The sequence below is a fragment of the Dasypus novemcinctus genome, chromosome 6 (genome assembly GCF_030445035.2).
Source record: "Dasypus novemcinctus isolate mDasNov1 chromosome 6, mDasNov1.1.hap2, whole genome shotgun sequence".
Classification (NCBI taxonomy): Eukaryota; Metazoa; Chordata; class Mammalia; order Cingulata; family Dasypodidae; genus Dasypus; species Dasypus novemcinctus.
The window spans coordinates 48,193,125-48,207,257 of NC_080678.1; the positions used below are offsets into that span (position 1 = coordinate 48,193,125).

Here is a 14,133-nt window from a genome sequence, read left to right on the forward strand (position 1 = left end):
TTTCTTAATATATCTTTATTTTTGAGGTGCACACACACTTAAGAATTTGATATTTATAGTAAAGCATTTAGGAAATAAAAATATACTCCCATCTCAAAGAAATAAGAAGATTATGCATGATTATATACCAAACAAAAGAGAGAATGCTAGAGTATTCTGATAGTGCAGGCATCATTAAAAAGGAAAAGAAAAAGCTTGAGATGCTCATTTACTCTCTATGTGTAAAGGAATTTTGACCAAGTAGCTTAGAAGCCAGCAAAACAGGGATCATTGATGGCAAGCGAATTGTTAAATTTCCATTTTAACCCTGAAATATAAGGACTGTATTAGGAAAAAAAGAATCAACATTTTCTGAGCACTCACTGTGTGTTAAATGCTGTGTCAGGTGCTAGGAGACAGTTAAATGGATCAAACCTAAAAGGGAAGTCCTTGTAAGGTATCCTTATTGAGTATTGTAATATATTGAGTCATGTAGTCATGCATTTTCTAACAAATAGTTAGCCATGAGTAAAATATTGCCCATCTTTGTCACAATCAGCGAAGGAAAATCTTAGTCTCAAACAGTATAATCCAATATACATAACTTTTCTTATCTCTTTTAGAGGAGAAAACTAGAAAGGGAGTGTTTGATTAAATTTTCAAGATTTCTTATTTAAGTTGAAAAGGATTCTACATTTCTGAATATTGCATCCTTAAAATATACTATGGTAGGGAAGCTGCTGTGGCTCAATCAATTGGTCTCCCATCTACCATATGGGAGTCCCTGGGTTCACGTCCTGGGCCTCCTGGTGAAGGCACGCTCACGTGCACACTGTGGAGAGCTGCTGGCCTGCAAGCGCCGCGGAGAGCTGACTCAGCAAGGTGACAAAAAAAGGGAAACGAGTGAAAAAACGCAGAAGAACACACAGCAGATGGACACAGAGAACAGACAGCAAGTAATCCGCAAGGGGGGGTAAATAAAAAATAAATAAATATAGACACAGAAGAACGCACAGCAAATGGATACAGAAAGCAGACAGCAAGCAAAAAAGCTGCAAGGGGGTGGGGAGGATAAAAATATATATATACTATGGTAACTCAGAAGTAGATAAAGGTCTTCTTTTAAAAGAACTTGATGAGCTTCTCTTGAATAAGTGACTGAAGGCAAAGATAATGCTCTAGAGGCCTCTCTCAACTTTTGCATTCTAGAATTCTAAGCCCCCAGATTGGTACTTTATGCTTAATCTGTTTAGTTTAATCTGTAAGATTAGTTTAATCTGTAAGAACATGAAATGTAGACTTTATCACCAGTAAACTCTCATAGTGTCTCAACATAAATTAGAACAAATTTTTCCTATTATTTTATCTATACCACAGAAAAGGAAATGGCAATAAGGCAATTCTTTAAATAATTTAATAAAGATATATGACAGAGTCATTAAAATCCATATACTATGCATCTACAATGTTTTTTTTCCAATTTATTGACGTATATTACTTATACATAAACAGTAAGTATATAGTAATAGTTGTGAACTTACAAAACATACATAATATAACATCATACAGGACTCTCATAACTCACCCTACCACCAACACCTTACATTGTTGTTAAATCTTTTTAACTAATGATTAAAGAGCATTGTCAAAATATTACTACTAAACAAAATATTTTCCCCCAACCGTCCCTATTATTATTACCTTTGTATCATTTATATATGAACATACATAAACAATTAAGTGTATAGTAAAAGTTGTGAACTTACAAAGCAAACATGTATAACATCATACTGGGGTCCCATACATCAACCCTCCACCAACACCTTGCATTGTTGTGAGACATTTGTTAAAAATTATGAAAGAATATTGTTAAAATCTTACTAATTAAAGTCCTTATCTTATATTAGGTGTATTTTTCCCCCACCCTATTATTATTTTTTAAATATATTTTTTATGACAGAAGTTGTAAACTTATAAAACAATAATGCACGTGTGCGGAATTCTCAAACAATACCCCTCTATCAACACACCACACTGGTGGAACATTTGTTACAGATAAGATAATATCATCTGATGGTTACCACATCCATAGTGTACATTTGGCTCACATTTTCCATACTGCCCCATTATCAACACAGTACATCTTTGCCATAGGTGCAAGAATATTATATTATTATTGCTACCCACAGTCCATAGGTCACACCAGTTGTATTTTTCCCATGCATTTCCAAATTCCCAACACCCTGCAGTAGTGATGTACATTTCCTTTGGCTCACAGAGGACTCTTACATCTGTACCATCAACCACAGTTCTTATCTGTCTCTTGGTCTACTGTGCTATTCAGTTCCTAGATTATTCTCTAGCATTCTGTCAATTGGCATTTACATACCTAGACTACCATTTTCAGCCATATCCCTGTTTATAAAATAGCTTTTAATCACTATTTGTCACCATCCACTTTGTTCATTTCCATACTTTCACAGTAAAGGTAATTAAAACTTCTGTACACATTAAACATCAGTAGTCCATCTCGGTCCTCCTCTTATCTCCTTTAAGAATCCACCACCTACCACGAGGTCTTGAAGATATTTTCCTAAAATTTCTTCTAGAAGCTTTACGGTTCTTTTATTTTTAGGTTTTTGATCAATTTTGAGTTAATTTTTGGATAAGGTGTGAGATAGGGGTCAGTCCTTTTTCCTTCTTTTGGCTATGGATATATCATACCACTGTCTTCTTGCCTCCATGGTTTCTGGTGAGAAATCAGCACTTAATCTTATTGGATATCCCTTATATGTTATGCATTGCTTTTCTCTTGCTGTTCTCAGAATTCTCTCTTTGTCTTTGGGATTTGACGTTCTGATTAGTATGTGTCTTGGAGTTGGTCTATTCGGATTTTTTCAGATGGTAATATGTTGTGCTTCTTGGACATGGATATCTATGTCCTATAATAGGTTTGGGAAATTTTCTACCATTATATCTTCATATATTCCTTCTGTCTCTTTTTGTTTCTCTTCTCCTTCTGGAACACCCATGACATATATGTTTGCATGCTTGTTGCTATCATTTAGTTACCTTCTTCAATTTTTTCCATTCTTTTCTTCACCCGTTCTTTTGTATGTTCACTTTTAGAGGCCATTTTTTCATCTCACCAATCCTTTCTTTTGCCTTGTCAAATCTGCTGTTATATGATTCCAGTGGTTTTTAAATTTCATTTATTGCATTTTTCATTCCCAGAAGATCTGCTGTTTTTTAATTTAGGCTTTCAGATTCTTCTTTGTTTTCATCCAGTGTCTTTTTTTTTTTCCTTTCTCTCTCCTTCCCACCCCCCCCCCCCAGTTGTCTGTTCTCTGTGTCCATTCACTGTGTGTTCTTCTGTATCCACTTGTATTCTTGTCAGCAGCACCTGGAATCTGTGTCTCAGTTTGTTGAGTCATCTTGCTGTGTCAGCTCTCCATGTGTGTGGCGCCACTCCTGGGCAGGCTGCACTTTTTTCACGCGGGACAGCTCTCCTTACGGGGAATGTTCTTTGCACATGGGGCACCCCTACGTGGGGGACACGCCTGCGTGGCACAGCACTCCTTGCACACATCAGCACTGTGCATGGGCCAGCTTACCACATGGATCAGGAGGCCCTGGGTTTGAACCCTGGACCTTCCATGTGGTACACAGACACTCTGTCAGTTGAGCGAAATCTGCTTCCCCCAGTGGCTTCTTAATATCCTTAATCTCTTCAGCCATCTTATTGAATTTATTAGGGATATTTGTTTGAACATCTGTGAATAGTTGTCTCAACTCCTTTATGTCATCTGGAGGCTTATCTTGTTCCTTTAACTGGACCATATCATCCTGTTTCTTGGTGTGGATTGTAATTTTTTGTTGATGTCTTGGCATCTGGCTTATAGAGTTATTTATTCTGGATACAGTTTTTCTCTTTGGTTTAGGGCTTCCTGCCCTTTCTCCCTTGCTGGTTGTATAGTCTAACCAAGGATGTAATTGGTGCTATAAGCTGTGGAGGCTCCAACTGCCCTCATTGCCCCAGGGACAGATGAAGCTTCTCCCAACTTTCTCCTTTGCTAGGAGTAGGGACAGAGTCATAGCTGTGTGGAACAATCCAAGTTGTGCTGGCCTAGATTGTAGTGGCCCAGAGAGACTGATAAAGCTTCATGCCCCTTTCTCTCCTGCCTGGGGTGGGGATGGAACTACAGGTGTGGGCAGCAGTCTATGCAATGTGGACCCAACATGAGCGCGGTTGCCCTGGTGGACTTCCAGCTATTCAGTCTGTGCCAGCTGAATGTACCTGCAGTTACCTGGATAGGCTGGTGCAGGATCCTCCAGACTCCTCCCTGCCAGAAGTGGGATCAAAGCCTCGCCTAGGACTGCAGGCCGATCTGGGTGAAAGAAACTGGCTCCTCCAGTCACTGTGATTTTCATCAGCCCAGCTTCCCCTCATGCGTGGGTTGGAACAAAATGGCAACCACCAGCCTCTTTCCAACTTGGAGAGATTTACACCCTAGCTGTTCCTAGGGTTATACCTTAGCCAGCCAAGTCTACTGATCAGTAGCTGAAATCAGTGGCCAACCGTCCCCTCCTCCCCTGTTTTTGGGAAATGGAGCTTCCAATTCCAGCCACAGATTAGATCCTGGGGCGGATTGTGCCACCAGAGTAAAATAGTCACTGGCATCCGTGACTTGGCCATTAATTTCCTGGAGTGGCTGGCACAGGTCCCTCCAGCTTCCTCCCTGCCAGAGGTGAAGCTGGGGCCTAGGTTAGGACTGCACTCTGATCTGGATGAAAAGAAGCTAGTCCATACCAGCATCGTGATTTTCAGTTTGCTCTGCTTCTCCTTGTTCCGGGCATGGAGTTAAGATGGCAGCTACTGGCCTCTTTCTGACTTGGACAGGCTCAAACTTTAGCTCGTTTTAGGATTATACTTCAGCCTGCTGAATTTACTCATCAGTAGCTGAAGTTGGTGCCCAACCATCTCATCCAATCCTGTTTTTGGAAAGTGGTGTTTTCAATTCCAGCCGCGGAACAGCTCCTGAGGCAGCTTATACCTCCAGTGGAGGATGGGCACTGGCCTCTGGGACGTGGAGCACTCTTCTTACAAATCTCTTCTGCAGATGGGCAGTCTCCTCCTTCCATTCCTTCAAGTATGTTGCAGGATGTTCTTTTGGTCTCCTGAAGTCCCCAAACAGGTGCTTCAGATAGCTCCAGAGAACTCTGGGTGTTTACTAACTGCCCTGTAGCAGGAGCTGACTCTAGGAGTGCCTTACTTTGCTGCCATCTTGCTGGTTGTCTACAGTGGGTTTTTTTGTTTGTTTTTTTAAAAAGTTATTTCCTACCTTTCTCTTATCCACCTTTTTTGTTTGTTTTGTTTTGCTTTTAGGGAGGTACCAGGGATTGAACCTGGAACCTTGTACATGGGAAGCAGCCGCTCAAACCATTGAGCAACACATGCATCCCACTTATCTTATTCTTGAGAGTTGGTCAGGATTGGTCAGAAAGCTACGGATGTAGCTCAGTGGTTGAGTGCCTGCTTCCCACGTATGAGGTCCTGGGCACACTGTCTTGATTACTATAGCTTTGTAGTAAGTTTTGAAATCCAGAAGTATGAGTTACTGACTTGACTCTTCTTTTTCATGATTGTTTTGGCTTTTCTTGATTTCTTGCATTTCCATATGAATTTTAGAATTATCTTATCAATTTCTGCAGAAGAGCCAGTTGAGATTTTGGTAAGAATTGAGTTGAATCTGTAGATCAATTCATGCAGTATTACCATCTTAAAAATGTTAAGTCTTCTGATCCATAAATGTGTGATGTCTTCTATTTACTTAGATTTTCAATTTCTTTCAACAATATTTTGAACGTTTTGTGGTTTTCAGTGTATAAATCTTACATTTTTTTTGTCCAACTTATTCCCACGTGTTTTGTTCTTTTTGATACTATTGTGTATGGAGTTGTTTTCTCAATTTCATTTTCAGATTGTTGGTAGTATATAGAAATGCATTTTTTTTGTATATTGATATGTATCTTGCAAGCTTGCTAAACTTCTGTTAGTTCTACCAGTCTTTTTTCTTCATTTTAAAAATTTTCTTAATAGATGTTATATAACTTTTAACCTTACATTAAATATTTATGGCTGCTAAATTACAAATTAGTAACAAGTGAATTTTATTTCTCTGTTCATCTACCTTAAACAATATATTTTGGTATATAACTCTTATATTTTTATAATTTTTTAAGGTGTTGATATATTTGAGGAGCCCAAATTGGGATACCCGGATTGCAGCAGGACAAGCTGTTGAAGCTATAGTGAAAAATGTACCTGAGTGGAATCCAGTGCCAAGAACCAAACAAGGTGCTTTTAATTGGCAAAAATAGTAGTTTGCAGTAAAAACTTAATTGTAGAACTAACTATAATACACATCTTATATTTCAATAACTTTAATTTAAAGGCTTAATTTTCATAATTTTTTAAGTGTAGCCTTGCTGAGTAAATGAATGCTGTCATATGTGTATCATATATATACATAGGTTATTTAAGAGTATGCTTGATCTATAGAGATTATTTCTTCCCTCAAGGAATTTACATCCTAAAAAAAAAGGAAATTCAGTCTATGTAGTGTAACTATTTGGAACAGTCTATTTTTTCTTTTTATTGTTTGAGGCAAAAGGATTGTGTAATTTTCTAAATTTAAACACAATTATGTATGGACATTTTGTGAGATAAGTATGTAGTTTTTTGTGTGCCTTTAGATGTAGTGGAAAAAATTATTTTCAGGCTGCATATAATGATATTTAAAAATGATACTTTTGAAAAATTATAAAGGTTTACATTTTAATTGAGTGAGACTTTAGTACGTTGCAGCTGGAATTTCATTTCCATGTAACTTTGATAACACCACTTCTATCATGTGTCTTGGCTTGCCTAAAATTTTTGTTTTTCAATTTGTTGGTACCCTATTATTTTGAGTGATAGTATTAATTTATCTTTTTTCATCAATTGAAATGTATAAGCAGAAGTTATAATTTGTTTTAGGAAAGGCCTTTTTCCCCTCCAGTGCATTATTCTTGCTTTTTTTGCTATATAGAGACATTAGAACTCAAATTCTTTTTAAAAAATTATTAGCTTAGAGTGGCATTAAAATTATAATAAGTGAGGTTGCTTGTCATCACTAATAAACTTATAATATCCAAAACAGTTCCTTTTAATCTAAGTTAAACATTTATGCTTTAGTTTATAGATAAGTTAGATGCAAATGCTACGTAAGGAAACTATTAAGTGAGTGAGCAATTAAAATAGATTTAAAATTTTATAAATGTGTAACCTTTTTTTGTGTACAAAAGCAGAACATTTTGTAGATATTTTTAGGCTTCAGATGAATAAATTAATTATAGCAATTTGCCAGGAGGTTATAATTTGTTCAGTTTATGAGAAGCAAGTCCTATTGAATAAGTAGTTGTTTTGTATCCTAGATGCTCATCAGGTATAGGACTTATTTATGACTGTGTGTAGTGAATATTTTTGTCTTCCTTCTTATCTTAGACTTATTTATTAATATATTGGGTAAATATTCTTGCCTTCGAATTTAGCACTATATTAAACTCAAAAATACTTTGGTATTTTTAAACTGTGTAACAATATAAGTGGAGACAGCATGAGATTTAACATAAATATTTCAACATAGGAATGCATTTTTCATGTGATATTGTGCTTTAATAGTCAGAAACAGCTACACATATACCCACTAACACTTTGATAGTTAATAGAGGGGGCATTGCTAAGAAAATAGCCATTTACACATAACTAAGGTAATAAATTGACACTATCTTTTCTACTTCTTCCAACTTCTACTTTTCTTAAAATATTACTCACCCCATGTATTGATATGCTATTTTCTTTAATTGTACACTTTTGCTTTATGGTCAAATTAAATGTTTAAAAATCTCATCTTAGAACCTACTTCAGAAAGTTCTATGGAAGATTCGTCTACTACGGATCGATTGAATTTTGACAGATTTGATATATGTAGATTGTTACAACATGGGGCATCACTTTTGGGGTCTGCTGGTGCAGAATTTGAAGTTCAAGATGAAAAATCAGGTATGTAGTAATTTTGTAAAAGAAAGTTTGAAATATGTGTGTATTTTTAAAACTTAGCACTTGGTGTGCTGTGTATCATCTGTGCTTGATCTTGCAAATTTCATCTAGTGTAAATTGAAGTTTGCAGGTGAGAGGCACTATGGATGGGGAGGGTAACTGGAAGTACTTGGTATAAAGTTATATGAGTATTTATCTTTCTCTACACAACTGTACTATATATATGCATTATTAATAGAAAAATAATATTTCAGCAATGCTTTCACTATATAATATAGAACTTATAAAGTAAGTTACCCAAATCTCAGTTAATAGATTTTTAGAAGACAGGATTAGTACAGAGTATGGAAATATTTTTACAGTTCTGGAAATTTAAGAGGCTGATAGTTTTATTTTTTTCACAAGTGTTTTAAATATTGCTGTATCACATGCTTGTGACCAGAGCAAAAAATACAACTTAGATAGGTAATTCTCCCATTATCTTTAAACTTACAGAATCCATCTGGTTATTAAAACAAATGTTTTGGCCATTCAAAATTGATGCCTTGAGTGGAAAAAACCTTGATGTTTTTAATGGATTTCTGTAAGTAAATAAACTGCCCTTTTGACTAAAAACCAAAACAGAACAGTGTTTTGTTTGGTTGCTAATTAATCTTTATTCAAAGCATATGTCATTAAGTTGGTTATTCTTAAAATAATTTTCCGTTTGTTTATCTTTAAAAAAAAAAAAAAGTTGGATACCCATTCTTTCTTACTTAGTATGGTTTCTATTGAAAGATCTAATTTTGAAGAGAATTATGAGGGCAAATTTACTTAAGTTCCAGAAAAGCATAGTTTTTATAATAAGGGTGGTAGAACTGTTTTTCAAAAACTATCCAGTTTGAAAAAAGATTTCTAAATTGTAAGTTCACTAAGCATAGCTGTGTTACTGATGTACTTAGGTACATTATCAAAGGTCGTTGGTTCGCATCCAGGAATAAAAGCCAGCATCACCTATGCCAATTAAAAATAAATATATGTTTAGGTTTTATTGTAGAGATTCTAATTTAATAGAGTTCTAGGAAATTATATTTTAAAGAAAAAACTCTTTAGGTAACTGTAATATGTAACCAGGCTTGGGAACCCAAATTTCTTGGGAATATAGTTTTTAGTTCTGATAAATCACAGAGTACTGAATAGTGCTCATTTAGAACCTCTCTAATTAGGTTTTCCTTAAATATCTGCTGATCTGTGTTTGTCTTACTTATGAATGACACATATATAAATCTGGTTTGAGTTTCCTTTACAGTTGTGTAGGTTATTTCCCCTATTTAGGGCTTTTTAGGAATGGGAGGACTAATACTGAACTCTTTGTAAGTGTATTTGGGTTGTGGTAGAAAGCTGAACCTGTAAGAAAACAAAAGCTCACCAGATTGTGGAGGAGAAAAGAATTTTATTAACGATCTTGCAAGAATGGGCGCACAAACTGGATAAAATGGCTGGTGTGCCAAACAGCAAGAAACACTGACATTTATACCCTAAACCTAACATGTAGGTCCCTCCCCTGTTCCCCACTGATTGGGTACTTCAGGGGTTACAGCCTATCAGAGATGTTAAACTAAGTTCGTAGGTTCCCTCTCTGAGTCCCTGCACTCTACACTCTGGCGGGCTGGGTGCTGCTTTCATTCCTGCGTGCTTTTCAAATTTGGCTCTGCTTTCACTAATAGCCTTTTTTGCTTTGGCCCCACCATCACTTCTCACCATTGGTGGTCCTCGTTTTGGCCCCGCCCTCACTTTTCACTATTGGCTTGTCCCTCCTTTGGCACCACTTTTCGAATTCCTGGTGCACCAAAGCCACTAGAACCCCTTTCCCACCCTCCTCCAACAGGAGAGCCAGCTCTGGCTTCCCCTTTGTGAAAACTAAACTTAACCGTTTCCTACAGCTGTGAACCAACAGGCTTCACTTCTGTATGGCTAATGTGTTCCCCGCCTGGATGTAACATTCTTTGCCTTTTTGTCGTCTTTTCTGTCTGTTATGAAGATCTACGTTACTTTAGGCTTGATGTTACTTGTTTTTTGGTCTCACCCATTGTAGGGACTCTACATACACATATCACCCTTTCTTTAGAGCAGGGGTTCTTAACCTTTTTTGCTCCAAGGATCCCTTTGCCAGTCAGATGAAAACCATGGACCTTGTAGTGTCGGGTCTAACAACTACTGTAATTTTGAAGTACAGATGAGTGTAAGTGATTTTTCAAGATATGCAACAACTGTAATGTGATATGAAATGAATACTACTGTAATTTATTTCATACATTCGTAGGTGAAGGAAATGCTAGATTTCAGTTAAAGATTAGAGAAAATAAAGATAAGTTGATTTTTTTCAAATCAAGCTCTCAGAGGCACTGGGGCGCTGAGGTTAAATGCAAAAATATTTAATATAGTTGTTCTTGTTGAATTGCCCCTTTTATTAATATGCAATGACCTTCTTTATCCCTTATAACAGTTTTGCATTTAAAATTAACTTTGTCTTATACTAGTATTGCTACTCCAACTCTTTTGGTTACTATTTGCCTAGAATATATTTTTCCAGCCTTTCACTATTAATTTGGTTATCTTTACATCTGAGGTGAGTCTCTTGTAGATAACATATAGATGGCTCATTTTTTAAATCTATTCTGTCATTGTATGTCTTTTATTGGGGAGTTCAGGCCATTAACATTCAATGTTATTTCTGCAAAGGCATTACTTACTTCATCCATTTTGACCATTGGATGTTGTCAAATTGTATTATTGTCTGTCTTTTACCCTTCAATTTACCCTTCTAATAATCTTCATTTCTACACATTTCTCCAAGGCTCTCTCCCTTGTTTTTTCCTTTCAGACTGTAGCAACCCCTTTAGTAGCTCTTGTAATTCTAGTATTTTGGTAACATAATCCATCAGTTTTTGTTTGCCTGTGAAGACTTTGAACTCACCCTTGTTTTTGAAGGACAGTTTTACCAGATACAGAATTCGTCAGTTTTTCTCTTCAGTACCTTAAATATATCATACCACTTTCTTCTCTCCTTCATGGTTTCTGATAAGAGGTTAGCACTTAATCTTATTGAGGTTCCCTCATATGTGATGCTTTGCTTTTCTCTAACACATTTATTGGAAAAATTCATTCATTATAACTTCACCTGGTTTTGTTATTTTTAAAAAATAAGAATATACACTCAGATGAGTGAACATAATTAGCCCAAAGACACAAAATTGATAAGAGTAGAGAGGACCTAAAATTCCCCATAATGGCTGACCATGAATCCAGTATTTTTTCCAGTGCACCAAGCTGCCTCACTGATGTCAGGAAGTAATGTGAGTAAATGTTAATCTCACAAAACTGCGTTATGATGAGCCTTATGCAGAGAAAAGTGTGAATAACTTCTCTGTACTCAAGCAGTTTTCTTTTAAAGGAAACTGTTTTTTAAAGTGTACTTTTTAATTTTTTTAAAAAGGTACATAGATTACATAAACGTTACATAAAAAATATAGGGGATTCCAATGTGCCCCGCTCCCAACCCCTCCCACATTTTCCCACATTAACAATATCCTTCATTAGTGTGGTACATTTGTTATAATTGATAAACAAATTTTGGAGCATTGCTGCTAAGCATGGATTACAGTTTACATTGCAGTTTACATTGTCTTCTGCACAATTTTGTAAGTTAGGATAAGATATATAATGGCTTGTATCTATCATTGTAATGTCATTCAGGGTAATTCCCAAGTCCCAGAAATGTCCCCATATTACACTTGTTTTCCCCTCTCCCTCCCCTCAGAACTTCCAGTGGCCACTGCTTCCACATCAATGGTAAAAGTTCTTCCATTGTAGAATCACAATGTCTAAACTAGAATACCACTAAGCCTACTCTAGTCCATAATTCATTCTCTAATCCTGAGGATTCTGGGATGATGATGCCCACTTCATCTCTAATTGAGAGGGGGCTTAGATCCAATGGGTCAGATGGATGGGACTGTCTTGCTTGCAGTTGCCAACTCTCTCTGTTGCTTGGGATGGTTGTTTTCCATCATCATCTTCTTTTTAGTTGTCCTGGGTCAGTCCAATGAGCTCCAGTCCAATGAACTGGAGAGTAGGTGTTACAACTCTTTTGAGATTCAAGGCCTAGCACATGGACAGCCCAAAGATTTAAGTCTCTTGGACATATACCTGTCAACTCTAGCACTAACTATAGGTTCAGATAGAAGGTGCAGAAGAGCCATATGTAGGGAAACCACACCTGAGTCTAACACTTTCACACTAGGGAGCATAAGTTCCTATGTAGGGCTCACTGGTAGGGCATTAAACTTCTGAACTACCTGCCCTGCCTACAGTATTTGGATGCCTTTGCTGTTTTAGGCAATATTTACTTTGGCAGTCAGTGAGATCCTACTGAGATGTACATAAGTGTAGCCTCGGAGATGACCTCCCAAATCACTTTGAAATTTCTTAGCCATATAAATTCATTTGTCTTTACCCTTTCCCTTTTTTGGTCAGTGTCTTTTTCCAGTTGCATTGCTAGTTGGTGCTTATTAGTAATCTCTCTTTTTTTTTTTTTTTTAGATTTTATTTTTTATTTATTTTATTTCTTTCCCCTTCCCCGCCCCCCGCCCACCCCAGTTGTCTGTTCTCTGTGTCTATTTTCTGCGTGTTTTTCTTTGTCCACTTCTGTTGTTGTCAGCGGCATGGGAAACTGTGTTTCTTTTTGTTGTGTCGTCTTGTGTCAGCTCTCCATGTGTGTGGCACCATTCCTGGGCAGGCTGCACTTTCTTTCACGCTGGGCGGCTCTCCTTATGGGGCGCACTCCTTGCACGTGGGGCTCCCCTACATGAGGACACCCCTGTGTGGCACGGCATTCCCTGTGCACATCAGCACTGTGTGTGGGCCAACTCCACACGGGTCAGGAGGCCCAGGGTTTGAACCGCGGACCTCCCATGTGGTAGATGGACGCCCTAACCACTGGGCCAAGTCTGCTTCCCTATTAGTAATCTCTTAATGCCAGGGAGGCTCATCCCTTGAAGTCATGTCCCATGCTGGGGGGAAGGTAATGCATTTATATGCTGAGTTCAGCTTAGAGAAAGGCCACATTAGAGCAACAGGGAGGCACTCGGGAGGCACTCAGGAGGTAACTCTTAAGCACCCTGTAATACTAGGCTCAGTTTCAATTTCAAAAGTAAAGGTTCATAAGTACATTCATCAATATCAAGGGTCCATCAATAGTCCCTTTTTCTTCACTAATCACTGCCCCTGTGCTTGGGGGATTCTTGCTGTCCCATTAGAGAATGTGGCAGAGCTCCCCAGGATAGAAATTTGATATTCTTTAGGTTATAGCATGAATCTCCACCCACTGTGACAATGCCCCATGAAAACTTGAGCACATTTATATGCCTTATAGGTATGCCCCAGGTGAACCTCCTATGCATCCCCCAAAACTGACACTCTGCACCATTGGTCCTCCCCTGCCACAGTTGTAACCGTTCTATGATCCAAAACATCTTCCAAAATGATGCCAAGACAATAACCCAATACATTTAATAAGAAAATGAAATAATAATGGTAGTTTTAAAAATAAAAGCATACAAAAGATTTTTTTAAAATTTAAAATAATTAAAAATATAAAATTGAAAAAGAATTTTTTTTACATTGTCTTTCATCACTGTAAGATCTGTTATCTTGTATATACAGTTACATTTTCTTCTATTTATTCTCCCAGTGTCTTATTGCCCCACTGATGTCAGGTAGTAATGTGATAAACTTGTGAGTAAACGTTAATGTCACATAACTGCTTTATGATGAGCGTTATTCAGAGGAAAGTGTGAATAACTTTTTTGTACTAAAGGAGTTTTCTTCTAAAGGAGACTTTAAAAAAACATATATCTAATTGCAAACTAAGTTAATGAAGAAACTCTTCCCAAATTCTTGTTTGGAGAAATAGACACATGGGGATCAGTGTTTTGACGTATAGGAAGAGTTGATTGTTACTTGATTTATGTTTAATATCTGAGGAGGCCTTTTATGCACAGAAATAATGATTT

General features: G+C 37.1%; 1 protein-coding gene across 3 annotated transcripts in view; it reads left to right on the forward strand.

The window, feature by feature from the left end:
• BTAF1 (B-TFIID TATA-box binding protein associated factor 1) overlaps positions 1–14,133 on the forward strand; it is a 253,521-nt gene that overhangs the window by 31,389 nt on the left and 207,999 nt on the right. For all 3 annotated transcript variants that reach the window (XM_071215766.1, XM_071215765.1, XM_058298768.1), the window contains exons 3-4: positions 6,223–6,337; positions 7,937–8,083. In XM_071215766.1, coding sequence (XP_071071867.1) covers positions 6,223–6,337; positions 7,937–8,083 — 262 coding nt within the window. The remainder of the gene's footprint in view (positions 1–6,222; positions 6,338–7,936; positions 8,084–14,133) is intronic.